Genomic DNA, 27,753 nt, shown 5'->3' on the forward strand with positions numbered 1-27,753 from the left:
AGGTAGCAGAAAAACAACAGAAAAGACCAAGAAAACCAAGAGTTAGTTTTTAAAAAAAGAAACAAAATGAACAAACCTTTAGCTAGGCTAACTCAGGAAGAAAAGAGAAGACTCAAATAAAATCAGAAATGAAAGAGGAGACATTACTGTTGGCTCTTCATATCTGCGGATTTTGCATTCATGGATTTAACCATCATCGGATCAAAAATGTAGTTGATTCTACAATGGTTACATCTGTACTGAACATGTACAAACTATTTCCCTTGTCATTATCCTCTAAACATTACAGTATAACAACTATTTAAATTTAAATAGCACTTATATTACTTAGGTATTCTAAGTAATCTAGAGATATTTAAATTATGCTGGAGGCTGAGCGTAGGGTATATGCAAATATCACACCATTTTATATGAGCATCTAAGGATTTAGGTATTTGTGAGCGGTCCTGGAACCATTTCCTCATAGACACCGAGGGACAGCTGTACAACCGATACCACAGAAATGTAAATAAATGTAAGATATTACTATGAAAAATTATGCACAAAAAATTGAATAACCTAGAAGAGATGGATACATTCCTAGAAACATACAACCTATCAAGACTGAATTATGAAGAAATAGAAAATGCAGACCAATAATGATTAAAAAGATTGAATCAGTACTACAAAAAGTCTCCCATGAAAGAAAAGCCCAGAATCTGAAGGCATCACTGATGAATTCTACCAGATATTTAAAGAAGAACTAATCCTAGACTTTCTTAAAATATTCCAAAGAATTGAAGAAGAGGGAATATTTCCAAATTCATTTTATAAGACCAGCATTACCCTGATACCAAAGCCAGACAAAAACACTACAAGAAAAGAAAATTACAAACCAATATCCCTGATTAACATATATGTATATGTATCTTCAATAAAATATAAACAAACTGAATTCAGAAATATATTTAAATGATCATACACAATGATCAAGTGAGATTTATATCTAGGATGCAAGGATAGTTTAACATATGCAAATCAACAATTGTGATACACCACATTAATGGAATGAAGGATAAAAATTATATGATCATCTCAATAGATGTAGAAAAAGCATTCAATAAAATTCAACGTCATTTAAAGATTAGAAAAACTCTCAACAAATTAGGTTTGTTGGAGAGAAGGAATGCATCTCAACATAATAAAGGCCATATACAACAAGCCCACATTGACCATTATACTCAGTGGTTAAAACTGAAAATTTTTATCAGACGTCAGGAACAAGACAAGGATGCCCACTCTATTTCTGCTCAAAATAGTGCTAGAAGTCTTAGCTAGAGCAATTAGGCAAAAGAAAGAGATAAAAGGCATTTAAGTCAGAAAGGAAGAAGTAAAATTGTCTGCAGATGACATAATCTTTGATGTAGAAAATCCTAAAGACTCCACCCAAAAAACAAAGAAAGACAAAAAATATTAGAACTAACAAATTCAGTAAAGTTGCAGGATACAAAATCAACATGCAAAATCAGTTGCATTTCTACTCACTAGCTACAAACTATCTGAAAAAGAAGCTTTTAAAAATACTATTTACTACAGAATTAAAAAGAAAACACTTGGGAATAAATTTAACCAAGGAGATGAAAGAGCTGTATGATGAAATTCATAAAACATTGATGAAAGAAATGGAAAATATACAAATCAATGGAAAGATATCCAATATTCATGGTTTGAAATAATTAATATTGTTAAAATAGTAATACTGCCCAATATGATCTACAGACTCAGTGCAATCCCTATCAAAATTTTATGTCATTTTCCACAGAAATAAAAAGAACAATCCTGAAATTTGTATGGAACCACAGAAAATCTTGAATGGCCAAAGCAATCGTGAGAAAAAAGAACAATACTGGTGGCATCGTGGCTTTTTGATAGAGGGGTGTAATTTGTAGGCACCTGCATTTGTATGTGAAATGATTAGAAAGTAAATGGCATAAGGCAAATATCAACTCAGCAGTGTAGAGGGCCACTTTCAAATATAATAGATTGTTGGTCAGGGTATCAATTAGGATGTTGTTGAATGACTCAAGAAAAAGCAGCCTTTCTCACTATGCCGGGATGGTAGCTGAGAGTACAGCCTGAAACTGTGAGGATGGGGTCATCCCAGAAAGCATAGGAACAAAAGCTGAATTGGGAAATGCAAAAATCTATCCATGCCAAAAGAAGTCTAGGCTCAATGTTAAGCATTATGAAATGTACCAATACTTGTAACCATCATAGAAAGAAAAGCAAAAGTCTTAGAAGAAGAGACCAAGGGGCAAGATTACAGAAAGCAGAAAAACACAAAGATGGAAGGAAGTTTCTTTATGAGTACTGAATAAACAGATGTTCGAGAAGCTAGATTCAGAGAGAGAAGGTCAAGTGGCTTGCATGTTCTAGGAGGCAGACATATTATAGGGGTCAATTGAAGTTATCCTGTTTAAGAATTTGTTCATATAATGCTCCTTGAAAAGAAATAAACATTGCTTATGGCACTAAAAATGGAAGAGAGAGACACAATGAAGAAATATTTCGGAGTGCAAGTTGTGGAGGTTTGGAGGGCAGTTGTAAATAGAGAGTAAGTAGAAAAAACTGTTGAAGATGTCATTAAAATTTTATTTGTACAAATGGATAATAAAACCATAAATCACATATTATTATCAAGGCCATCTCTCACTAATTGAGAGAAGAAACCTATGAAGAACAGATTCATTGTAACCTCTTGAGGCACCCCTCTGCCAGAACCAGCTAGCCAAGCTACTCTCACATTCTTAACCCTTTAGCCATTAAGTTTTGGGGTAATTTGACAGTTAGTAAAGGATAACAAGTACAATTCATCTCTATTATCTATAGAATATTTTTTTCTATGCCTAAGTCTTAAACATTTGTGTGCTCCAGGACTTCAGTCTCTATGTTCTTCTCTTCTCCCTCATTGTACATTTCTTGGGTAATCTCAGGCACTCTTAAGAATGCAATGATCGCCAGGCGTGGTTGCTCATGCTTGTAATCCCAGCACTTTGGGAGACCGAGGCAGGCAGATCATGAGGTCAGGAGTTAGAGACCAGCCTGACCAACATGGTGAAACCCCGTCTCTATTAAAATACAAAAATTAGCTGGGCATGGTGGCGCAGGCCTCTAATCTCAGCTACTCAGGAGGCTGAGGCAGGAGGATCGTTTAAACCTGGGAGGCCAATGTTGCAGAGAGCCGAGACTGCACCACTGCACTCCAGCCTGGGCAACAGAGCGAGATTCCATCTCAAAAAAAAAAAAGCAATGATTATGTATATGGTAATGGACACCTAGATCTCTTTTTACAATTTAGATCATTCTCTCCATTTTGATTCAAATAATCTCCTTGTTGTAGGATAACTCCATCTAATGTCATATAGACCCTCAAACTCAAAATTATCAGCATTTGAATCATTATCTTCTTAGAATCCACTCCTTCTTTGGTAGATTTCCTGCACATCCAATTTCCCACATCTCTTTTGATGGCCTATAATTCACTGGTTGTGTGTATGTGTGTGTGGTTGTTTTTTCTATTTGTTTGTTTGTTTGTTTTTGGCTTTCCATTTTTGTAAGGTCCATCTATAGAAAGTTTAGTTTGTGGTAGGCACTGTTCTAATCACTTCACAGTTATTAACACATTTAATATTTCTGAAACTCTACGAAGTGTATACTACTATCATGCCATTTTATGATGGAAATTGAGATCCAGGAAAGATAACTAAGTTGCCCAAATTCACATAGATGATAAGTGGAGGAATTTACCAAAATTTAAACCCAGAGAGTCTTAATTCAGAACCTTGTGACTGATCATATGCTATACTATCTCCAATTTATTACTAATCTCTTAATTCTTAAATATGCTGGATTTTATCCTTCCTCTTCATCTCTACTATTACAGACCCAGATTAGCCTTTCGTCATCTGCTTCTTGGACCATAAAATAGCCTCCTTCTGTTCTCATTACCTCTAGTCTTGTTCCCTTAAAATTTATTTCTACAAAACATGAAGTTCTAAAATGAAACTCTTAGCATCTTGCTCTCCGGAGTGGCTCCCTCATTATGCTCAGGATTATGCTTAGTGTATTTATTATGGTACATGAGTGCTTTCACGAGTTGACCCCTGCCTATGACTTCAACCTTGAATGCATGAGTTTATTTGTAGAACAGAGTCCCTTTCAAGACAGCAGTTTCTGTAGGGGAAGACCACATATTTTCCACTTGAGAAACATCAACATGGGACAAATGACCAGGTATGTAGTAAGCTTTATCTGCTGCTAGATTTTCTAAATGGGCTTAAGTTGCCAGTAGAAAGAATAGTTGGAATATTTATTAAGCCTCTGCTTGCAATTTTGCTGTCAACTTTAATGGCAATTCCAATTAAATATTTGTTCTTTGCCTTCATTAGAAATATTAACTTAGAGTGTTAATATGCTGGCATGAATTTTTTATTCATTCAATAGGCATTTATTTAGCATAGTATACAGTATTCGTTTTTCAGGATTCTGTGGTCAATAAAAGACTGAGATAGTAATCAAAAAATACTTATTATGCAGCAAAATAGAGAAAAAAATCAAAGCATATTGCATTTATTTGTAGGAGAAGCATTTTAGAAGATGGAGAATTCAGAGGAGAAAGCTGAGGGTGGGGTGGCAATCAAAAATCAGATCAGGATTGACTTTGTACTCCTTGCCAAGGAGACTGACTACTGCACTGAAGGCTATAGATAGACACTCACCAAATTTAAGCTGCAAGGAGAATGATCAGATTTATTATTTTTATACTGAAATGTGGGGAATGATTGAAGTTGAGAAAAACTAGAGGCTATAAACTAAGTAGACAATTTTGAGTCATTCCTACATGAGAAGTGATGGCAGCTTAAGGCAGTGGCAGGGAAATAAGAAACAGATTTAAAGGAGATTATAATAATAGAAATTGAAGACTGATTGGATATTGTGGGTTTTGAGGGAAATGAGTTTGTAAAGAATGTCTTAAGGAGGGATTTCAGGTTTTGAGTTTGATGACTAGGGTGATATTATTTCCACTTACCAAGACAGAGAATTCAAGAGCAAGAAGCAGAAAATTGGGAGTAAGATTGGTTATCGGTTTTAGGTATGTTGACTCTGTGACAATGGCAGACAACTGGATATACAAGCGTCTAGTTCAAAGAGAGATGTGGGCTGGTAACATAGGATTTGTATGCAATCAGAATAGACTGAAAATCGAAGCCATAGGAGAAAAGAAAAAGGAAATCACTCAAGAAGAATATATAGAGAGAAATTAGTGAAGCAAACTAGGAACTCTGCAAAGAGTTCAATACTATTTAAGGATTCTCCAAAAGGGAGCTCAAAATAAGCTTGAGATAGACTTGAAGAGGGTTGAAAAATGAATAGACACAAGATAACAGGGAGTGGGGAATAAATGCAATGCACATATGTTGAGATAGCAACTGTAGACAACGTGGGTATATAGAGATGGGAGAAGTTTCTTCATTTGTTTCTTTTTAGATGAGACCTTTGAAAAATATTTATATATGAAGCCCAGAGTGGAAGGAAAAAGAAGGAAAGGTTGAGTGGAGGCTTAGTAGAATGTCTAGCAAGGTCCATGGGGTGGGATCCAGGCTAGGGAGGAGAAAGAATAACTTCCTACTGAGAGAATAGAAGGATGTAAAGATGGATCGAGTAGCAAAGTAAGTACATAGAATAACTTTGAAGAAACAACTGGGAAAGCTCCTGCCTAAGACTCGGATATTCTCTGTTAAGTTGGAGCTAACGTCATCTGCTGCACCCAGGATCGAGACGGTGAGTAACAGTAAGAGGCTTGACGGTGTTGCTGAAAGATTGAGCCTGCTCCTGTGAAGAACAAGAATGAGGAAAGCCTCAGAAGGTATCATGGACCTACTGAACAGTGTGGAGGATCCCGTTGAAATTATAATGCTAGCTGTTTTTGTGTGAGCATAATTTTCTCTTTAGCGTTCAGCAGTATAAGTTTACAAGTAGGGCAGAAAATAATAAAGTTCATCCCAAATCAGAGTTTTTCTGGATTGTAGGAGGAATGGAAAGCAAGGACACTGCTAATATTGGCAAATGTAGTCAAAATGGATCTAGCTTGGATGAACAAAATAATTTAGAGTAGGAGGAACAAGATACACCAGGAGAAAAATAGATTCCAAAAAGCCTGAAGGTCTAGATGAGGCCAAGTAGAGGTTTGTGGGCATAAATGAGGGCGATAGCTGAAAGGTTAGACAATGGTGATAAGATGAGAGGGTTAAAAGCTGGATTTTCAGATTTCAGAGACAGCAAAGTTCTGGTAAAGACAAGGCAAGGGTTAGGCGGCCAGAAATGACAGTGGCTATAGTAAAATGGTATAGGAGGTTATGAGGCAACAAAAAATACTTGGCGGCCCACATGATATTGAAGTCACCCAGGATTTTGGCAGGATTGGGGTGAAAAGTACACTTATAAACTGGGTGCATTTTGCAAAGTTTTGTTCATCTACCAATTCTTACATTTTCATGGCGACTCAGATTTAAGAAGAATTATAATGAACACTTGAAACATGATTTAGGCTTACAAATTATTATTCAACAACAAAAGTGAAGAAAGAACCAAAGAAAAGTAAGCAGAAGAGGACCTAAGTTATAAATGCAATCACTACTCCCCTCTTCCCTTTTTACTGACTACAGTTGTTCTTGGTCATTACCGTTAATTTATAAAGTGGTCAGTAAATCTTGACCTATTATGTGACCACTAATTATGTACCTAGCTTTGGCTAAGTCTTTTACTAATTATACTCTAAAATGAATAATAGCTAATATTTATTGAGGGCTTGCTATGTGCCAGTGACTTCCTGAGTGTTTCACATATTTAGACCTATTTATCTCCATGAGGTAGGCATTATTATTTCTATTTTATAGATAAAGAAACTGAGGCACAATGATGATAAGTAATTTGCCTGAGATTTTACAGCACTAAGGGGCAGAGGTGGAATTTCAACCTGAGCAGAATAGCTCTAAAACCACAGCCCATTTGAGACAAAAGACCCTAAATGAGAGAGTATGAATGGATGATAATAAGATGTAATTATTTAGGTGTATTCCCATGTTATAATGGACCAGTATCATTCTGTCAAAAACGAAAGCCAATAAATTATTGCCAATAAATAACTAAGGCAAGAGTTAAAAAATCATCCAACAAAAACTGGTGAGTATTATATTGAGTTGGTATTGGTAATAAGCTATAAAGAAGTATAATATGTATAATTTGCCTTCAGGTATTACTGATACACATGAGAAAGTAAATGACATATTTCATTAAGTAGTAGGAACTAAAGAAAAATTTCCCTCTAAGGAGTTAAAGTAGATATTTCCCCTCATAAAAGTTTGTGTTCTTTTATGTATAATAATAACAAATTTGGCTACTTATTTTCTGAGACCATAACAGATTTGAATAAGGTGATTATCAGCAGTGGGAGCAGCAAGGGAGTGATTTGGAGGCCTTAGCCAACCCCTATTCAACTCCCACTGCCCTGGTTGGCACCACATAAATATTCAAGTTCACAACTACTATCTTCTTTCTAATAAGCTTGACATCAAACTTTTTTGGAGGTATTAATCTTACCTGAACTAGTAAAAGATATCTATAATCTTTATTTTTCCCATCATATGTGAACATAGATTAGTTTTGCTACAGAAATATTGATGTGTTAGACTATGCGATGCTGCTCAAACTCCACTTTGATGTATGTTATATACAGGTAAGCCCCACATCACCTTTCTAAAATCCCAAACATTCTGAAATGCTGAAACACATCTGTTTCCAGGGTTATGGATAAGGAAAAGCAGTGTTTCCTCACCAAATGTGGCTTCAAGATCAGTCCTGGGCAGCCCCTAGCCTTCACCATCCTATGTCATACAAGTTATTACCCCACTAGAGAAGCTAAGAGTTGATCACAGTGGTGAAAACAGGAAAACTCTAAAATGCAGACTAAACTCCAAACAAACTAAATCAGCACAACAATAACCCTTCTCTCATCAGCAATGACCAAGGTGACCATGTTTGGTATTTTCTATTTAAGAAAATAGAATGTTATCTAATACTTTTTAAAAACAATTGCCATCTTTCCATTCCAAAAATCTGTGCTTAAAGAAGTTTAACCTGGTATTATGGGGAAAAACCAACAGTCCAAAAGATTTCCTCAAATTTGTTGGCAACTGACTTATATTCTGACTTATAGGTATAAGAAACATGACCACATGTGAAAAAAACATGCCAGTCAAATGGTCAAGATACGACAGTCTTAGCATTCATGAGAAAACATGCTTCTGGCTGCAATATGTAGGGACTGTTTTATTATATTTTCAGAAAGTAAAGGAATATTAACCATGCTTCTTTAAAAGCATACACATTTTTCAAACTCGTGGGACTGATAACAATAAGAATCTTGTTATAACTGAATAAAGCAGACCTTAAGGGTCTTCTTTACCAATGGGACCATTTTGAGAAACAGACTCTTGTAGCTCCTGGGTCAGAGCAAGCTTATTTTTATTATTTATTATATCTTGTTTGGAACAAAGAAGGAATCTCTAAAGGTGATAAATATTAATCCTTTTAATGGTGGAGGGCTACAGTCTGTCATCGTTCCAGAGAATTAGGTGACTTTAGGAAAGATAGCTAAGTTTGGAATAGTGTTGTATAGAGTGAAAATCATTTTTATAAATCGTTTTCAAGAGGTAGAGGTGTTTAAGGTGAGTGAAAATAGCCACTCACATTAGTCAAGCAGGCTCTTCATAGGGGGATTCTGAAGGAAAACCAACGCAAAGGTGAGTTTTCATCAAGAGGCTAGCAAACAATAACAGCAAAACTCAAGTAGCATGGAAGCAATGTTATCACTACTTCAATCAGCACTGATTTCATTTTTAGTTATCTTAGATCCTTAGATAATTCTCTCTATGGAGTCTAGGTATTTGCCACATCTTTATCACTAGGTGCATGTTACTGAGGATTGAGAAGACACAATTGTATGTTTCTAGAGAGATCCAAACTACATCGCCTGTTCTTTGAGTCTTGTGTTCATGTGAAATTATCATTCTACTGAGTTTTTCACATTGTTTGGTACTAAACTTACTGAAGCAATTTTTCAGCCAAAATTTGAACTATGTGTTTTCCTCCGAAGAGACTTACTTCATAGATCAAAGAAGCCACGTTCCAGGGTCTTCGGTAGTATGTCAAAGTGTTTCCATCCCGATCCCGGTTACAGAGTCCATTGTAGAACTCATTGTCAAAAGGTGTGCTTAGGGGATCCATCCCTAAAATGTTGATCCTGAGAATGAACAGAGTAGTATCAGAAGTGGAAAATAGCACAACATAATGCAAGGCAGCCCTCTGTAGCTGGAAAAAGTGAGACAGCTTCAGTTCATGTCACCGTCACCCAATATGTGTGTGCTATAATCAGAAACAGAAGCAAGAGCCTGTTCACCTTGGCTTAGTGTCCCTGGCAGAAAGCATACCTTAGGAGGGCCTTATGAACTCTTCTAGGCAGCTAAGGCACTGTTTAGAGTGCAATGAAAGAAATGCAATAAGTAAGGCACGTGGGACCATCTGGTTCCTGGAGTTTTAACTTCACTGCTGTAACTCTTACCTAACCTCCCTTAGTGAACCAATAACTGATGCTGTAATACCAACTATTTAAATTATTTGAGAACACAGCATCTCAGGGGGCCAATATAACATATGCATGTAATTTTTCATTTATGGATCAACACTGGGGCTTTCTCTCTCTCTCCCTATTTTCTTTAAACTTAAGCCTTTTCCTCCAGCTGTCTCATTGCTTGTCAAGAACCTCATTCCCTCCAGGCTTGTATTATTTCCATTACACTTTCCAAGACGAACACAAAAATTTCAGCATCCTGGAAAGGCATTCTCAAAAATTATATTTTTTCCCACAGCAAAATATTTTTATTTGGCAAGCTTTCATTCATAAATATAAATCTTATTTAGTTTTTTAAAAAGTTAAATTTTACTTCTAGGCTTAGAAACAATATACGAACAAGAAGCAGTTATTTCCTTGTGAAATACACGTCTGTTAATTGGAGGAACAGTCACTGCTGTCTAGGCTGTATCTGGAATAAATGGCCCCAAGCCAGGGAGGCCAATAGGTTTGCGGATCAAATCTGGAACTTACCTTGGCACAAAAACACAAACTCTTCCATTGCCCTAGGCCACATTCCTAACTCCAATGAACTGGATTACAAATCTGGATGTTGGTTTTAAGACCAATTTGTCAAAGAGTGGGTAGTTTACCACAAACCCATGGCTTATGCAAGAGAAATAATTGAAAGGATTTCCTGCTGCTAGTGGGTTAGTTAAAAACAACATCTTTATACAAATAGCACATTTTACATAAACTTTGAATCTACAAAGTTCTAGTGAATCTAAAGTGGTTCAACTTTAATGGAAAGCAAGTTAACAAACTGACGCATAAATATCTTCCTCAAGGCTGACATATAGGTAAAATCGACCACCTCTCACTGCTTGTCCCACCAAAATACCTTTCATGAAAAATGCTATGGCCCTAAAGTTCTAATATAGGGACAAAAATTAGAACTATTAATATGAATATGAGAAAAAAGAAAATAAATTATATATTTGATTTACATTTTTAAACACCTTATTCCTCATGATAGATTAAAATTTTGGTCTCAATTCTTTACCCATCTCTGCATCTACACCCTTGCCATGACCTTATAACAGGTAAAGTGTACTTCCCTCCCTAGTGGCTTTGTGCTTGGCCATGTGACTTACTTTAGCCAATGGCATGTAGTTGAGAGTGACAGTGGGCCAGTTCAAAGCATGGGCATGAAGAGGTCTCATTCATTGCCTTTGCTTTCGTGTATTTGTGCCATTGCCTTGAAAAGGGCTTCTAATGGGTAGCCGCTGCCCCTTCAACCTGGCTATCACTGACCCCATTGAAAAGCAGAACCACCCCAGCTCTTGCAGCTTGAGGCGAATCTCCCAGTGAAGCCCAGTCTTGTGAGAAATAAACAGTTATTTTTGTATCACTAAGGTTTTGATGCAACCTGTCCACCACAAAGACGTAAAATAGTGGAAGCAAGTGACCTGGGTTGTTTCTTAAACAAGACCTCAGCTACATTTTCTTTATATGATAGTGAACTACATATCCCGTGTAGCTGCGTTAACAGAGACATTGGACCTCTTTGTTTTCAATGAACAATGAAATCAACCTTTGTTTTTATTGATGATTAGCTCTTAGGTAACTACTATATCTATGTGTGGTACAGCGTTTGCAATTGGCAGGGAGGAATATTAAGATAGTTTATATATACTCTCTGCTTCCATGCGAATTGTGTTCAAATTAAGGAGTAGAACATAAAAGCACCAATTTCGAAAACTAGACCAAGGAAGAATACACAGTCAGTCCTCCATATCTGTGGGCTTTGTGTCTGGATTCAACCAATCATGGATTGAAAATATTTGGAAAAAAATTACATCTATGATAAGATTGTACAAACTTTTTTGCCTTATAGTATAGCACCATTTATATCACATTTACATTGTATCAAGTGTTATAAGTAACCCAGAGATTATTTAAAGAGTACAGGAGGACATACATAGGTATGTGTGAATACTATGTCATTTTATATCAGGGACTTGAACATCCTAAAAGTTTTGTATGTGTGGAAGGTCCTGGAACCAATCCCTGATGGGTAGAAAGGGAGGATTGTACTTGTGCCAAATGAGCGGTACATGTGAGTGCTTTACACATTGAGACTTCTGGAGGAAGAACTCACCATGGGAACGTCATTAAAAGAGTTTTAGAAGAAGAAAGATTTGATTTGGGTTTTGAGGGGTGGGTAAATTAGGATGGGGCTGGTGCAGGAGAAATGTGTGGGTAAGAGCTCAGAGATGGAAATGGCATGTGATGAGGGTAATGGCCTTCAGATATTCTGTTTGTCTCCCCTATAAAGGAATTTTGATAAATTATGCTTTCCTGTACATTTTAGTGCAATATCTAATATTTTTCATCTTAAGTAGATGCAAAGAATGTAATTCCTAATAATGTTGCTGTTACTTGTATTTTAACATATAATTATTTTACCACTTGAAAAATAAAATCAATAAATATAAATGCAGTAGTGATGCTGGGTCGTACAGCACTGATATTTTTTCTAACAGTTGGAAATCTTTTAGTTATTTTATTCCTTTTTATTTATGCTTTTTAAGTAGGCTTTACTTTTTAGAGCAGCTTTAGGTTCACAGCAAAAGTGAACAGAAGGCACACAGACTTCCTATATACTCTATGCCCCTTTTTATTCTTGAATTCATATTTCTATTCTATTTCCCCTACAGAATTTTAACCTAATGTAATATAGTTTATCTTCGAAAGTTTTCATTAATTACCTTGTCATACTTTTCTGTACCAAAAAAATATTAATTGAAATGTTAAAATATTAAATAGTCTTTGACCATAGGGTCTAAGTATTAAAAATTCTTTATTAATAGTAGCATACATAAGTATCTTAAATTTTTTAAAATCATTACTAAACATAAGTAAAATTTTATTGGAAAGCTATCTTAATGAAATGAATGAGTCTTCTTTTTAAATTAATATGCTGGTTCCTGTATCCGTGAATGAATATTACTTCATTCATTCATGGTGCTAGGAAGAGACGGCATGCAGTATCAGTTTGATTCCTACTTTTCACTTTTATAGTTGTAAGTGCTGAGAAACTTAACCCACATAAATAAGTAGATAAGAATAAAAAAAAGTTATTATAACAATGTCACACAAATTTTAATCCCTTTTTCTGAGTTATATACCAAAAAGAGATCCCATAGTTAGTGATCTTTCATCAAAAAAAATTTTTTTTGCTTCATTATCTAAAAATTGATTAGGTAATCTTTCAATGTTGATAAAAAGAATTTGAGATCACAAAACTTCAAGGTGTCAGAGTCCAGTTGAGTACTAACATTTGGAGTTATTTCTTGTTTTCTTTTTTTCCTCTCTGTAGTAAATGTGAGATGGGTGAGGAGTATACTCTGCTCTTAGAAAGTAAGAAGTAAGTGATTGTTTAAAAAAGAAGAAAGGAGAGTGGGCTTGACAACTTGGATGCAGCTGAATTGTCACGCTTATTAATTTTATGAAAAACATGTACATATGGAAGTTGAGGATTTACTATTAGCTTAGCTAAATAATTAATAGTTGAGGAAACTATTACCTTAAGACTTACTTGTCTCCCCTTGGCAAGTTTTTGTGTACCCCGTGGTATGTATATCCTAGTTTGAAGGTTATTGTTTTATAGATCATCAAATTGGCCAGTTGGCTGGACCCATCTGGAAAGTTACAATAAAGTTGATCCACAGTCTAAAGCTCAACTAAGGAAGAAATGTTTCAAAAGCTTTGGACTTGGTTCCACTACTACAGGGACAGCCAATCTAGTCTAGAAAAAGCCAATTTTTTTTGCCAAGAAACATGAACACTTCTCATGGATGGAAAGTCATCATCTGGGAAATAAAAAAAAACATACATTCTTTGGCAGTGCTTAGAGATGCCTGTTTTCACACCTGCATCTAGAACCATGGGCAGTTCCAATTTACCAGGTGAACTGAAGAGAAAGCTCCCTTCACAGAAGTGGTGTTATGCTTAGATCACAAAAAATAATTCCTTGCATATTGTATATCACTTATACCTGGCTGGATTTATGCCTTTTCAATGAATGCAAGATGGGCGGGGGATTTCCCTAAACACTTCTGGAGAATCTCAGATGCCTTCAAATAAGAGGCTGAAACATTTGTGATACAACTCAGTTCTCCTGGCATAAGAACATAGGTGTGAGAGGCCTTCAAATGAAAACAGTATAAATTAATTACCATGAGTGTTTGTGACTTTCACATTAGAAGAATCTAACTGTATGTGACTATTGATAGGACTTGTTGAGGTTGTCCAGATTGAATTGGGTAGATGTAGTTTATAAGCATGTTGCTATAATTAGGGAGTTTACTCCTATTACCTCTATTTTGCAAAGAATCCACAGCTCCATATAAGAATACGGGAGGTTTATAGTAAGTAAACATGCAACATTAATGGTATGAAAGAATATTACAAATGTAACAATAAATGTTGTTTTGAAACCTCTTCCTAAATATTAATTACTGATTTATACCACTCTCCTATATTCCTTAATTCAAATATTTGTGTGATAAGTAGCTACTTAAGGAGTTTCATTTTTTAAGGTTAGTTTTGCTTTGAAGTTAAGGTGTTGAAGTTAAGACTTACGGATTTTGTAGTGATGTGAGGGAACTGCCGTGGGTGTTGGTTGGTGTTTTAAGGAGGAGAGGGTAAGGTGGTATGGTAGAAAAATATAGTTTTATGAGACTCAGAGAAACTTGTTTCAGCGCTACTAGAAACTAATCATTCAAATGGCCTTATTTATTTCACTCATTTCTTATCTGTAAAATGAATATAATACCTCCTCTAACAATCTCCCAGGATTATTAGGAAAATCTATGGAGATCCAGTGTGGAAAAATATTTTGAAAAGTTTAAAGTATTATGCAAATGAAAGTTGTCATAGAAAAATAGGTTTTATGAAGACTAAATTTAACATAGGTTGTTACTCATGGTAATGGGGAATTTAATAAAAAATGTTGATGGACTGATTCTATCAGGACCTACTTCATTTTCCATTTCTACCAGCCTTGCTCTTACCTTTCCCCATAGCTGGGGCCCCACCTTCTTACACAGCCTTGAAGACTCAGCTGTGGGATGGTCCCCAACACCAGCCCTGACTGTGTTAAAGCGTGAGATATTTAAGAATTCCTAGCTAGCCCTGCCTCATTATGAAACTCCCTGGCAAATGCTATGCAACAAATTTTTATTTTCCCTGAACAAAGGAAACCAATAGATTATGAATGATTGTTTTTCAGCTAAATGGGCTAATATTTCTATATTCTTTTCCTATAAGACAAACTATAAATTTGCATTGAATGAGAATAAATAACATATGTTAAGCTGTTTTATTGAGATTAAAGAGAAAATTGTTTCTTGAATCCCAATTAAAGCAAAATAAAGTAGTAATGGGCTTTCACCATGGACTTACAATCTTTCCCTGAGGAGATAAATAAAAAGAGTCAGGACTCATTTAAGGACACCACCATCTAGTTATAAGGTTTGGGAAAACTCCCATACCATTTACTGCCTAAAATTTACTAAGAGGGCTTGCTGAGCTTAGGGGCCTAAAACCATCCATTTGATTCAAGATTCCCACCTTTTAGGCTAAGGGCCAAAGGCACTGTAAGTAATTTTGAATGCTGCTTGAACAGGACTGTATAAAGTGTATGAAGGGCACATGAAATGCTTTATCTGGTACCTGACTCTTGGTATCCTGGGATATTTTTCTTACCTAGACTTAAGAAGTAGAAGTTTCATTTGGCTAAGAAAGAGGAGACATCTCCTTCATTAGCTAAACTTGATAGAGGTCTTATCATAGGAACTGCCTAGTACCTTAGTGTAGGGTTTCTCAACCTTGGCACTGATGCTTAGGGTCAGGCTGTCCCGTGCTTAGCATCATCTCTGGCCTCCACCCACTACATACCAATAGCACTCCCCGTTCTTGCACCCTCCAAGATGTCACAGCTACAGTGATCTCCAGATATTATATGTCAGATGTTTGCTGGGGAAAAAATTACCACTGATTGAGAACCACTGCATTACCCTTCTACCAGTCTTGCTCTGACCATCACCCCTAGCTTTTTTCATCTTCCCGTCTCCATACCCAGGACTGGAGTCCTGTCCCTGAAAAGAAATTCAGTCTTACCTGATGCCAATTGACAATATTTTAGAAAGCACTTACTAGATATTCATTAATTAATAATTAGCCTATTTATCCACCTACCAAGTATTTACTGAGCACCTACTATGACTCAGGCACTGGAATTATGAGGAGACACATTACATTATAGGTGAGGAAATAAAGTTATATACCATCTCTTTCAATATACTACTGGGTGGAATAATGACCGTGTCTTTGTTGGGGACAATTTTCCAACAAATCCACTTTTACCCAAAACAGCAACAAATCCACCTTTACCAAAAACAGCTCAGAATGACTAAGAGAGGCCATGTAGTAGATATTCCTAGGATGCCCTCTGACTATATATGGAACAGAACAGAACAGAACTGAATTTCTCTATTCTGTATAGTCCTGAGTTCTAAACTCTAAGACATCCCATCTGAGATCACAGCCACCTGTCCGAAGGCCCTAGGTTTCGTATGGAAAATGAGTGAAATGTCAGCTCTGTGTAATGAGAACCAGAACCTCAACATAATCATTCTCTGACATCAAAACTGCTTCCTCTGATTACATTCCTCCTGGGTCAGCTCCAGAATGCTGGAAACTCCTAAGATCCAGGAGAAGTTCCAATGGAAGACAGCCTTCCTAGCAATGCAAATATTTGAATTGAATTTCTAGATCTCCTATTGGAAATTCATTCCAAATGTTAACATGTCATGTCAATGTTGCTGTGGTCTCCCAGAGGTTCCTAAATGAGAGATTTCATCTCTTGCTCGACTGAGAGACAATCATCTAAAATCTTGATCATCTAGTCCAGTCTACAGACCCCTACTGAGGCCAGGCAATTTGTCCAAATTATCCTGAGATGCTTATTTAGCACTTCCTTTAAGCTCAAAAGTAGTTCAAAAATAATACAGATCCATCAGCTGTATCACCTGCGTCCCTCACACAAATGCTTCTACCAGTCTATCACAGTTGAGAGAGATGGAGATCATGTTCACTCATCTTCATCTGAAAAAGTACAAATAAAATACAGACCCGTAGCCTGCTGTTCGTGCCAGCTCAGACTCTTCTGCCACTCTGTCTCTGCAGGGGGGACGGGGGTCACTTTCACAATCATCCTCATCTGAAAAGTCTCCACAGTCATTGTCACCATTACACAGAAGGCGCCTCTTTATGCATCTGCCTGCAATCAAAATCAGGAAAGACTCAATGTGTCAAATGCCAAATTTTGTCTTTCTTTCTGAAGTTATCATATGCACTTTAACCCTGGAGGTGAGGTATCAGAAAAACACATTTGAGTTCTTCATACAGAATATATAGATGTTTGTTTTGGGGGCCTTTCACGCTTGGAAATCCAGGTGTCTAGAAGCATATGCTTTTTTTTTTTTTTCTTTTCATTCAGGAAGGCACACAGAAACCCACAATGAGCAACTGGAGCACAAAGATTACCTGTACTGCATTTAAAGTCATTTCCGCAGTCATCCTCAGCATCCTCACAGGGCTCTGTGGGCACACACTGTCGTCTGTCTCCCACAGAGTCGGTGCAACTTTTCCCATTAAATTGTCCAAAGACCTCGATGCTTCTTGAACGAAACTGCACAATATCAGTTGGAATAATTAGAATTTCTAATGCCAGAAAAAGTGTATGGTCTAAAGGTACATCCATACAACTATATCCCTCCAATGAGTCAATGGTTTTAAGATAGAAGCAGTGGAAGGAGTCACTGATGTCATTTAGGGTAACACTCTGCATTCTAGGTTTGGCAACCTCTTATACAGATGAGTCCTCTGGACACTCATTTAGTATTCTGTACAACATAAAGGTTTCCTGGAAAAGTTAGCAACATACATTTAAATGTTTATCTCTCTTTCTGGGTTTGGTACTCAGTTGTGGGGCTCCCTGTCTCATAGTCATTTTTCTGGAGAGCTAGCAATACAGTTTCCATTTGGGGAGGTCAGTGGGGAAGGGAGGTGAACACTTACCATTTGCCCGAGGCAAGGATCACATTGTGACCATTCACTCCAGGGGCTCATTCTGCAGTCTATGTGCGAGGCAGAGCCATGGCTTTCTGTTGGCTCCAGGCCATAACTAAGATAATAGAACATGCCAGTTTATAATGACCATTGTGTATGTTTGTTTCCTAGAAGTCTTCACACAGTTCATTTTGTACTTTATCCCCCCTCAAATTACACCACTTATCTTTTTACCATATCTTTCATTTCACCCTCAATTGCATGCTGTTTTGTATTTTCAACTCATCTTTTTGTTTAATTTTTGTCTGTATTGTAAGTTAACTTTTAACTTCCTAGCAATGCAAATATTTAAAACAACAAAATAATGACAAAGACGAAAATTAGCCAAGCATCTTTCCAGGTGTTTTACATAGATTAATCTTATATTTCCAACTAGATTATGAACTTAATGAAGCTAGAAATCTGATTTTATTTTTTTGTGTGTGTCTTCCTTGCCATCCACCATACCCCACCCCTCACCAAGAGTCTAGTGAGGCTAAGTTACCTCATTCTCTTGCAAATTTAAGTCAGCCAGCCCAGGCCCAACCATTCCTGTAGCAGGCACTTCATAAATCAGGTGTCCCCTCTCTGGTATTCTGTATGCCCTAAACTGGACGCTTTGCCATGTCACACTTCACTTCAGGAATTATTCCTGATCTTTCTGAGTTTTAACATATATTTTGGCACTTATGCCTCCTTTTCCACCCCCAGGCCCACTGCTCAGCAGTGCTTTTCTGGCTTTGAACTTTCCTTTCTCTGTTGGTTCACCATTTGAGTCTCTTCTGGTTGAAATATTACCCGGGATAATTATAAAAAAAGAAAACACAACAGAACCAGAAACCATCAAACAAGAATCCTACAAATTCCCTACCTCTACTTGCCTGACCTGACACTGATCCTTCCTATAGCTAAGCCTCTTAAACCACAGAAAAGGCTAGGTGAGGCCAATCTCTCCTCAAATGCTCTAGATCCCAGCTCCCGTTAGAGACTCAGATCCATTGAATATTTTATTCCTTTTAAACTCTCCCTCTCTACTGTCTCCTTTCCATTTGTAGTATAAACTGTTCAAGCTTGTGACATTAAACATAAAAAGCCAGTGAATGAACAAATCATGCACCCTCCCTGATTTCACATTTTCTTCCAGCCACTCCCATCTCCCTCCTGCCCTTCACAATAACACTTCTTAGAATAATTGCTGGAAACACATTTATGTTTTTCTGTCATCCAAAGAACAAGTCTTATCTCCTCCTTCAAACTCTACATGCCCTTTTAGTTACTTCTAAATTCTATTTTCTTTTTAGCCATATTTCTTGAGAAAGTAGTTAGCACCCTCGTCTCTTGTTTTTTACATCCCAAACACTTCTCAACCATCCTGCTCTGTGAACACTGCTCTTGCACAAGTCCGTGATGACTGCCATGTGCCTCACTGTTCCTTTCAGTTCTTATCTCACTGACTGCTTCATGACATTCAATGTATTGACCACTGTTGCTCTTCAGGACACTCTCTTCTCTTGGATTATAGGCTCTTTTTTTCATTTCTTTTTTTCTTCTCTGCCTAGTACTCCTACTCTTCTATGCAGGCCTCTCTTCTTCTGATAGTCCTTGAAATACTTATTTTCCCTCAAGGTCCTGTCCTTGGATGTCTCTCTCTCTCTTTTTTATTTTTCTTTATATTTTCCCCAGAACTTTGGTTTTCATGTTTATGCTAACGACACTGTATTAGTCTATTCTCACATGGCTATAAAGAACTACCTGAGACAAGGTAACTTATAAAGAAAAGAGGTTGAATTGATTCACAGTCCCACAGGCTGTACAGGAGGCATGACTAGGAAGGTCTCAGAAACTTACAATAATGGCAGAAGGGTGAAGGGTAAGCAAGCACGGCTTCATATAACATCAGGAGAGAGAGAGCAAAGGGGGAAATACTACATAGTTTTTAACAACCAGGTCTCATGAGACCTCCATCGTGAGAACAGTAAAAGCAAAGTCCAGCCCTACGATTCAAACACTTTCCACCAGGCTCCTCCTTGAACATGTGGGAATCACAATTTGACATGAGAGATGAGTGGGGGCACAGTGCCAAACTGTATCATTGCACCCTGGTCCCACCAAAATCTCATGTTCTTCTCACATTTCAAAACACAATGATGCCTTCCCAACAGTCCCCTAAAGTCTTAACTTATTCCAGCATTAACTCAAAAGTCCAAGTTGAAAGTTTCATCTGAGACAAGGCAAGTCCCTTCTGCCTATGAGCCTGTAAAATCAAAAACAAATTAGTTACTTCCAAGGTACAATGGGAATACAGGCATAGGGTAAATGGTCCCTTTCCACAAAAGAGAAATCAGCCAACAGATAGGGGCTATAGGCACCATGCAAGTCCAAAACCCAGTTGAACAGTCATTAAATCTTAAAGCTCCAAAATGATCTCTTTTGACTCCATTTCTCATGTTCAGGGAATGCGGATGCAAAGAGCAGCTCTGCTTCTGCAGAGTATACACCTGCAGCTGCTTTCATGGGCTGACATTGAGTGCCTGCAACTTTTCCAGGTACACAGGACAAGTTGCTGGTGGATCTACCAATCTGGGGTCTGGAGGATGGTGGCCCTCTTCTCACAGTTCTACTAAGCATTACCCCAGTGGGGACTCTGTGCAGGGGATCAAATCTGACACTTTTCCTTCACATTGCCCAAGTAGAGGTTCTCCACAAGGGCCCCGTCCCTATAGCAAATTTCTGCCTGGACATCCAGGCGTTTCTATACATCCTCTGAAATCTAGGTGGAGGTTCCCAAACCTGAACTCTTCCCTTCTGTGTACTTGCAGGCTCAACACCATGTGGAAGCCACCAAGGCTTGGGTTTGTACCCTTTGAAGCAATGTCCTTAGCTGTACCTTGGCCCCTTTTAGGCACAGCTAGAGTTGGAGCAGCTGTGATGCAGGGTGCCATGTCTCAAGGCTGCACAGAGGAGTGGGGCCCTGGGCCTACTCCATGAAATCATTTTCACCTCCTAGATATCCAAGCCTGTGATAGAAGGGGCTACCACAGAGGTCTCTGAAATGCCCTGGAGGCATTTTCCCCTTTGTCTTGGCTATTAACATTTTGCTCCTCTTTAGTTTTGCAAATATCTGCAGTTGACTGGAATTTATCCCCAGAAAATGAGTTTCTCTTTTCCACCTCATGGTCAGGCTGCAGATTTCCCAAACTTTTAGACTCTCCTTCCTATTTAAATATAAGTTCTCTTTGCTTATGCAAATGAGCATAGGATTTTAGAAGCAGCCAGGCCATATCCTGAACACTTTGCTGCTTAGAAATTTCTTCTACCAGATACCCTAAATCATCTCTCTCAAGTTCAAAGTTCCACAGATCCCTAGAGTAGGGTCACAATGCCAACAATCTCTTTGATAAAACATAGCAAGAGGACCTTTGCTCTAGTTTCCAATAAGTTCCTCATCTCCATCTGAGACCACCTCAGCTTGGATTTCATTGTACATGTCACTATCAGCATTTTGGTCAAATTCATTCAACAAATCTCTAGAAAGTTCCAAATTTTCTCTCATTTTCCCTTCCTGTCTTCTTCCAAGCCCTCCAAACTCTTCCAACCTCTGCCTGTTACCCAGTTCCAAAGTCACTTCCACATTTTCAGGTATCTTTAAAGCAATGTCCCACTCTTGTTACCAATCTTCTGTATTAGTCTGTTCTCACATGGCTATAAAGAACTACCTGAGACTGGGTAACTTCTAAAGAAGAAAGGTTGAATTGACACAGAGTTCGACAGGTTGTATAGGAGGCATGGCCGGGGAGGCCTCAAGAAACACAATCATGGGGGAAGGGTGAAGGGGAAGCAAGCACATCTTCACATAGCACAAGCGACAGAGAGTGAAGGGAGAAGTACTACATGCTTCTAAACAACCAGATCTCATGAGAACTCCATCACAAGAACAGTAAGGGGGAAGTCCACTCCCATAATTAAATCACCTTTCACTATACCTGTCCTTCAACACATGGGAATTACAATTTGACATGAGATTTGGGTAGGGACACAGAGCCAAACCATATCAGACACCCAGAGATAAGTCAGCAGCCCAGACATCTTTCCTGAATTTTACACTTCTGAATACAACTTCCAATTGGACCTTGCACTCAACTTGCTTATTGAACTCAATGTATTCCCAAATAAGTGCATTAATTTTTCTCCCCTCTCAAATATGCGTCTCCCTTGTATCTATTGTCTTGGTAAATGGCACTTCCATTTATGCAGTCATTCTAATTAGAGACCTGGTGCTACTTGTCTCATCCTGCACTTCAGTCCTCATCTACACCATCAACAAAAATTTGTTGTTTGCAGTCTTGTAAATGACTCTCAAACCCATCCATTCTCTTCATCTCTTTCAGATGGTTTTTCTTGTCTACACCAACCTTATATATCTCCTAGATGACTACAAAAATTACTCTCTAATTCAGTTTCCACAAGGCATCCAGAGGAGTCTTTTAAAAATGCAAATTTGATCTTACCATTCAGTTACCAGAAACCTTCAGTAGCTTCCCACCACTCTTGTGATGAAGTCTAAGTTTTTTTAAACATAATGCAATAGGCAGAAAAACAACTCTCAAAGATATCACTGTTCCAATACCTGGTACCTGTGAATATGTTGCCTTACGTGGCAAAGGGGGCTTTGCAAATGTGATTATGGGGAGATCATCCTGTATTATTTGGTTGGGCCCACTCTGATTACACGGGCTCGTTAAAGGAGAAGAGTGGGTGAGAGAGATGTGAAGACAGAAAAGGCAGGAGAAATTCAAAGCATGAAAAGGGATTCCACCTGCTGTTGCTGGCTCTGAAGATGGAAGAAGAGGGCAATGAGCCAAGAAGCACAGGCAGCTGTAGAATCTGGGAATAGCAAGGACATGATTTTTCTTTAGAGCCTCCAGAAAGGAATCCAGCCCTGCTGGCACCTTGATTTTAGCCCAGTGAAACTTAATTCAATTTTCTGACTTCTAGAACTGTTAGATAATAAATTTGTGTTTTAAGCCACTAGGTTTGTAGTAATTTGTTACAGCTGTGATAGGAAACAAACGCACATTGCCTATAGAGCTCTACATGGCCTACCCCCTTCCTAATTCTCCAACTTTACTTTTCTCCACTTAAGCTCCAGCTACACTGAACATTAAAATTTCAAGACAAGCCACTTTTTCTCATGTCTTCAGGCTTTTAACCATGCTATTCGTTATTCACTACATTGATCTCATCTTGGACACACATTATTTTTTTTCCTGAGAATCCGCCTTAACCTCCTGGTGTAATTTAGTTTTCTATGTACATATTTTTATAGCATCTTGTTCTCATATTTCACTGAATTAATTATTCACTCATCATTTATCTATTCATTCATCAAATATGTATTAATTTCCTATTATTGGCTAAGCATGGGAGTTACAATGGTGTTCAAAACAAAACAAAACCAGAAACATGATCCCCAAAGTAGAAGTTTACATTTTAGCTAAAAATACCAGTGAGCTTGGGGACTTTCCTGTTTTGTTCAGCTGGAATATCAAATACCTGGAACTTAATAGGTACTCAGGAAGGGCTTTTTAAAATGAAGAATTGAACAATTGAAAGAAGGGGAAGGAAGTCCTTAGTCATGGAGTTTTGGCCAAATCTAGGCCTGTATCTCTCTAGGGTGTGAGCTCCTGGGGAATCATCCACATGGTTTTTGAGCAAGGATTGCAAGGCAGGCTTCCTGGCTGGAGGTGGCATTTTTGTAAGCCTGGCCCTTGCCTACACCTTCTAGAATATCAGGAGGTGTGATGAGCTTCTATCTTCTAAAATTGTAGGCTAAAAATATATTACATAGGATGCCAAAACTTCGAGAAGAAACTGCTTTCTCGGAATTCTGAATACTAGTACATACCTGAAACCACATGGCTAAGAAAGTCTGTGCTAGAATGTTTCCATAAAACTACAGCCTCATCTGGAACTGACAGGCCTCGTCAAGAGGCAATACATTAAGGTGTAGGACATACACCTTAACGCTCTATAGCAGTAGGTCTCAATACCAGGTACATATCATAATCCTTAGATATTAAAAATAGGAATTGTAAAATTGTGATCCCTATTCTATACTGATTAAATCAAGCTCTCTGAGGATGGTCTCTAGGTATCAATGTTTTTAAAAAGTTACCCAGGTGATTCTCATGTTCAAACAATGTTGAGAAACACTGCTTGGCAACATCTGGTGGAAATACATGATATCTGAAGGGTGGACCTCAAGTAGGTATAGGGGTACTCATTATGTCATTACCCAAGATTGAAACCACCATGGACCTAAAATTGTCACTGAGCTGATATCCTTTCTGAGTACCTACTATGTTCCAGGTATTTGATATTCAAGCTGAACAAAACAGAAATGTCCCCAAGCTCACTGGTATTTTTAGCTAGAATGTAAACTCTAGCTAGTTAGTTTGAGAATCATGGTTTTTGTTTTGTTTTGTTGTTTTGAACACCATTGTAACCCCCGTGCATAGCCAATAATAGTAAATTAATAAATAATTGATGAACAAATAGATAAGTGAATAAGTGAGTAAACACTTAATTAAATGAAATACGAGAACAAGATGCTATAAGAATATGTACATAGAAAACTAAATTACACTAGGAGGTAAAGGAACCTCATTGGAACATCATTGGTTTCAGGAATTCCTCTAGGCTCTATTAACATTTCTATGAATCTTTTTAATGTGTGTTTTCTCCAGTATTAGTGCTGTTGCCTTAAACTGGATTATCTGTTTTCATCTATCATTTTTGTGTTTGTCGTTTACCTAGATGAATATGTTAAAATTTTGTTTCAACATTTCCCCAAGATAGATTACTTCCTTGGTTCCAGAAATTCCATCTTTCTCACCTGCCACCAGACAAGCCTCAGTGAATGCTGGTCCAGAGGATACTGTACAGACTGGAGAATCATGCATGGAAGGTAAACTCACTGCAAATACTCCAGAGTGAGTTACAGTCCATTATTGGATAAATCTAGAACCCAGCCAGGGTGGTTCATCTTCCCCACACATAAGTGACTAGATCCTGCTCCAATGATACTGGCATTGCCTCTAGACAGTTCTCTAACATCATTTGCAATAATAATAGGCCCACGTTGATTATACGTACATTTATTTCATTTATTTACTTCCTTCTTAGCTTCTAACCCAAGGACTCCTTTTTTTTTTTTTTAATTAAAAGTATGACTCACAGTTGGGGCTTAGTACAAAGCACCAGATCTTTGCCTTTGATCTTTTATTGATCTCACAGACTATGATTTGAATTCATTCCCTGAATGATTCATTTATCACCATAGGAAGGTTCTTATATATCAATCTCTTGCCCTGGGAGTAGGACTTACATTCTCTGGATGTTAAGCTCAGTGTATGAGTTTTCTATGGCCTCCATAGCAAAGTACCACAGACTGGGTGCCTTAAACAACAGAAATTTATTTTCTTACAATTCTAGAGGCTAGAAGTCTGAAACCAAGATATGGTTGTGTTGACTCCAATTGAGGTCCCACTCCTTGGCTTGTATATGGCCATCTTCTCCCTGTGTCATCACACAGCCTTGCCTGGTGTCTGTGTTCAAATTTCCTCTTCTTATAAGGACACCAGTCATATTGGATTAAGGCCCACCCTAACGACCTCATTTTAACTTAATTACCTTTTTAAAGACCTTAACTGCAAATATAGTCACATTAACAGGTATTGGGGGTTAGAACTTCAACATATGAGATGGTGGGAGCAGAGAGGGGGAGATACAATTCATTCAGCCCATAACACTCATAAATTATTTTGATTAATTAAAACCTTATATTTGTCTATTCATTTTACTAGACAATTTTCTTTTTTTTTTTTTTTTTTTTTTTTTTTTTTTTTTTTTTGAGACGGAGTCTCGCTCTGTCGCCCGGGCTGGAGTGCAGTGGCCGGGTCTCAGCTCACTGCAAGCTCTGCCTCCCGGGTTCCCGCCATTCTCCTGCCTCAGCCTCCCGAGTAGCTGGGACTACAGGCGCCAGCCACCTCGCCCGGCTAGCTTTTTGTATTTTTTAGTAGAGACGGGGTTTCACCGTGTAGCTCAGGATGGTCTCGATCTCCTGACCTCGTGATCCGCCCGTCTCGGCCTCCCAAAGTGCTGGGATTACAGGCTTGAGCCACCGCGCCCGGCCTACTAGACAATTTTCAAAGCTCGTTTTCTCCTTAAACATTTACCTTTTCTTGGTAAAGTTTGTAAGCATTACTAGTTCTTTTTTATAGATGGGAAACTAAAAATGAAGAATTATACTACTTATCCAAAGTTGAAGTTAGTAGAAAACTGGGTCTAGACATGACAACTCTTAGCTCTTAGTTCAGTGCAATATTTCCCTGTTTCCTGTGCTGGCTTTTTCCCCCCAACCTAATTCCTCTTTGAAATAAGCTGAGTGGTCATAGAATATTTACTAATTTCTGCATCTAATAGCCTCATGACTTTTAGACATCTTGAGATACAGCAAGTTAACAAAAATGCAAGTATTTTTAAACATATAGCAGCCCCAGGCAAAGCATGTCAGTTGGACAACCTGACTCTTGCCTGGACCTATTTTAAGCTTACACCTAAATGATGTCAAACTAGGCAAAAATAAATTGAAAATTGTTTTATCACCCGGTTGTTTTGCCTTCACTGTTCCAGGTACCTGGCTCACTGGAAGCACAGTAAAGGCAGAGCTTATGGGAATTGTTCGGAGAGAATGACAAGTCATGCAAAAAGAATATATTATTGAAAGAATATGCTGCACAAATACCAAGAAAGAACATAGGTGACCTTGACTAGCTTCTTCTGTCTTTCATCCTCTGAGTCCAACACCCCCTCCTCAGCCCACTTAACTCACTCAGCAGATCATCTTTTGTAGTTCAAGGACTGCATATGTACAACACTTACCACTTGCCTATCACCCTGCTGTGCTATTAGGCTGAGTGGAGAAGTATTTGTAAAGCACTTTCTGGATTCTTAGATGAAATGTTTTATCAAATAAAACATATCTCCAAGTGTTGCAATCCCAGTTTGAAAGTCACTTCCTAGATCAAAGTGATGTACATCAACGTGGCAGGAGATCTACCTCTGGGCCAGAAATGCATTAAACGAAGGGTCATTGATATACACCTGGTCCTATTATCCTGCCACGAAGAAAAGTTTCCAGTTTTAGAAAAAGAAAGCCTCAGTAGCACCTCGAATTCCAGGATACTTTGTGGTAGGCCCAGGCAGGAAAGCACTTACTTTATGAAGGAAACTTTTTGTCAATAAATCCGATAATGTGGCTCCTCTGAGTGGAGAAATACAAGCTAATTAGGACTACATTTTTAACCAATGGATCTGACACAGTTTCTTTAGTTCACGCAACTCATCAATATGAAAAGATAATATAACAGCAGTGTCCATACTAAGTTTTTAAAGAACCTTTCCTGATTTCTCAACTCTTATTTCAGAGCTTCTCTCATGTGCTTTAAATGAGCCAAGGGTCACCAACATTTACTGAGGACCTGGTACATGTCAGAAATTGTTCTAGTGGCTAAGGCTGCAAGATAATGTCCTTGCCATCATGGGGCCTACACTCTAGTGGGTGAGATATAATAAGCAAGTATGCTAGAAAATGCAACATGCAATATTTCTTAAGACATGTGAGTTATGAAGGAAAACAAAGCAGGCTGGATAAGAGGATAGAGAGTGCCCTAGGACTGGAGTTGGGAGGGAAGGCAATGAAAGAATCCTCTCAGAGGTGGTGTAGTGCTTTTAAAATATGTCCAGCAATGCTTTGACACTCTTCCCATCAAAAGTAGGGTTTATGTGTGCTTCTATTGAAGTTGGCTGGGCCTTTGTGACAACCTTGATGAGTAGAAGGCAGAGGA

The 27,753-nt window shown here is 37.9% G+C and overlaps 1 protein-coding gene across 1 annotated transcript in view; it reads right to left on the reverse strand.

The window, feature by feature from the left end:
• C9 (complement component 9) overlaps positions 1 to 27,753 on the reverse strand; it is a 91,247-nt gene that overhangs the window by 57,006 nt on the left and 6,488 nt on the right. The window contains exons 2-5 of the mRNA XM_011944402.1: positions 17,816 to 17,921; positions 17,282 to 17,426; positions 16,868 to 17,015; positions 9,202 to 9,340 (exon numbers count right to left, since the gene is read on the reverse strand). Coding sequence (XP_011799792.1) covers positions 9,202 to 9,340; positions 16,868 to 17,015; positions 17,282 to 17,426; positions 17,816 to 17,921 — 538 coding nt within the window. The remainder of the gene's footprint in view (positions 1 to 9,201; positions 9,341 to 16,867; positions 17,016 to 17,281; positions 17,427 to 17,815; positions 17,922 to 27,753) is intronic.

Source organism: Colobus angolensis, unplaced genomic scaffold, assembly GCF_000951035.1.
Source record: "Colobus angolensis palliatus isolate OR3802 unplaced genomic scaffold, Cang.pa_1.0 Scaffold230, whole genome shotgun sequence".
NCBI lineage: Eukaryota > Metazoa > Chordata > Mammalia > Primates > Cercopithecidae > Colobus > Colobus angolensis.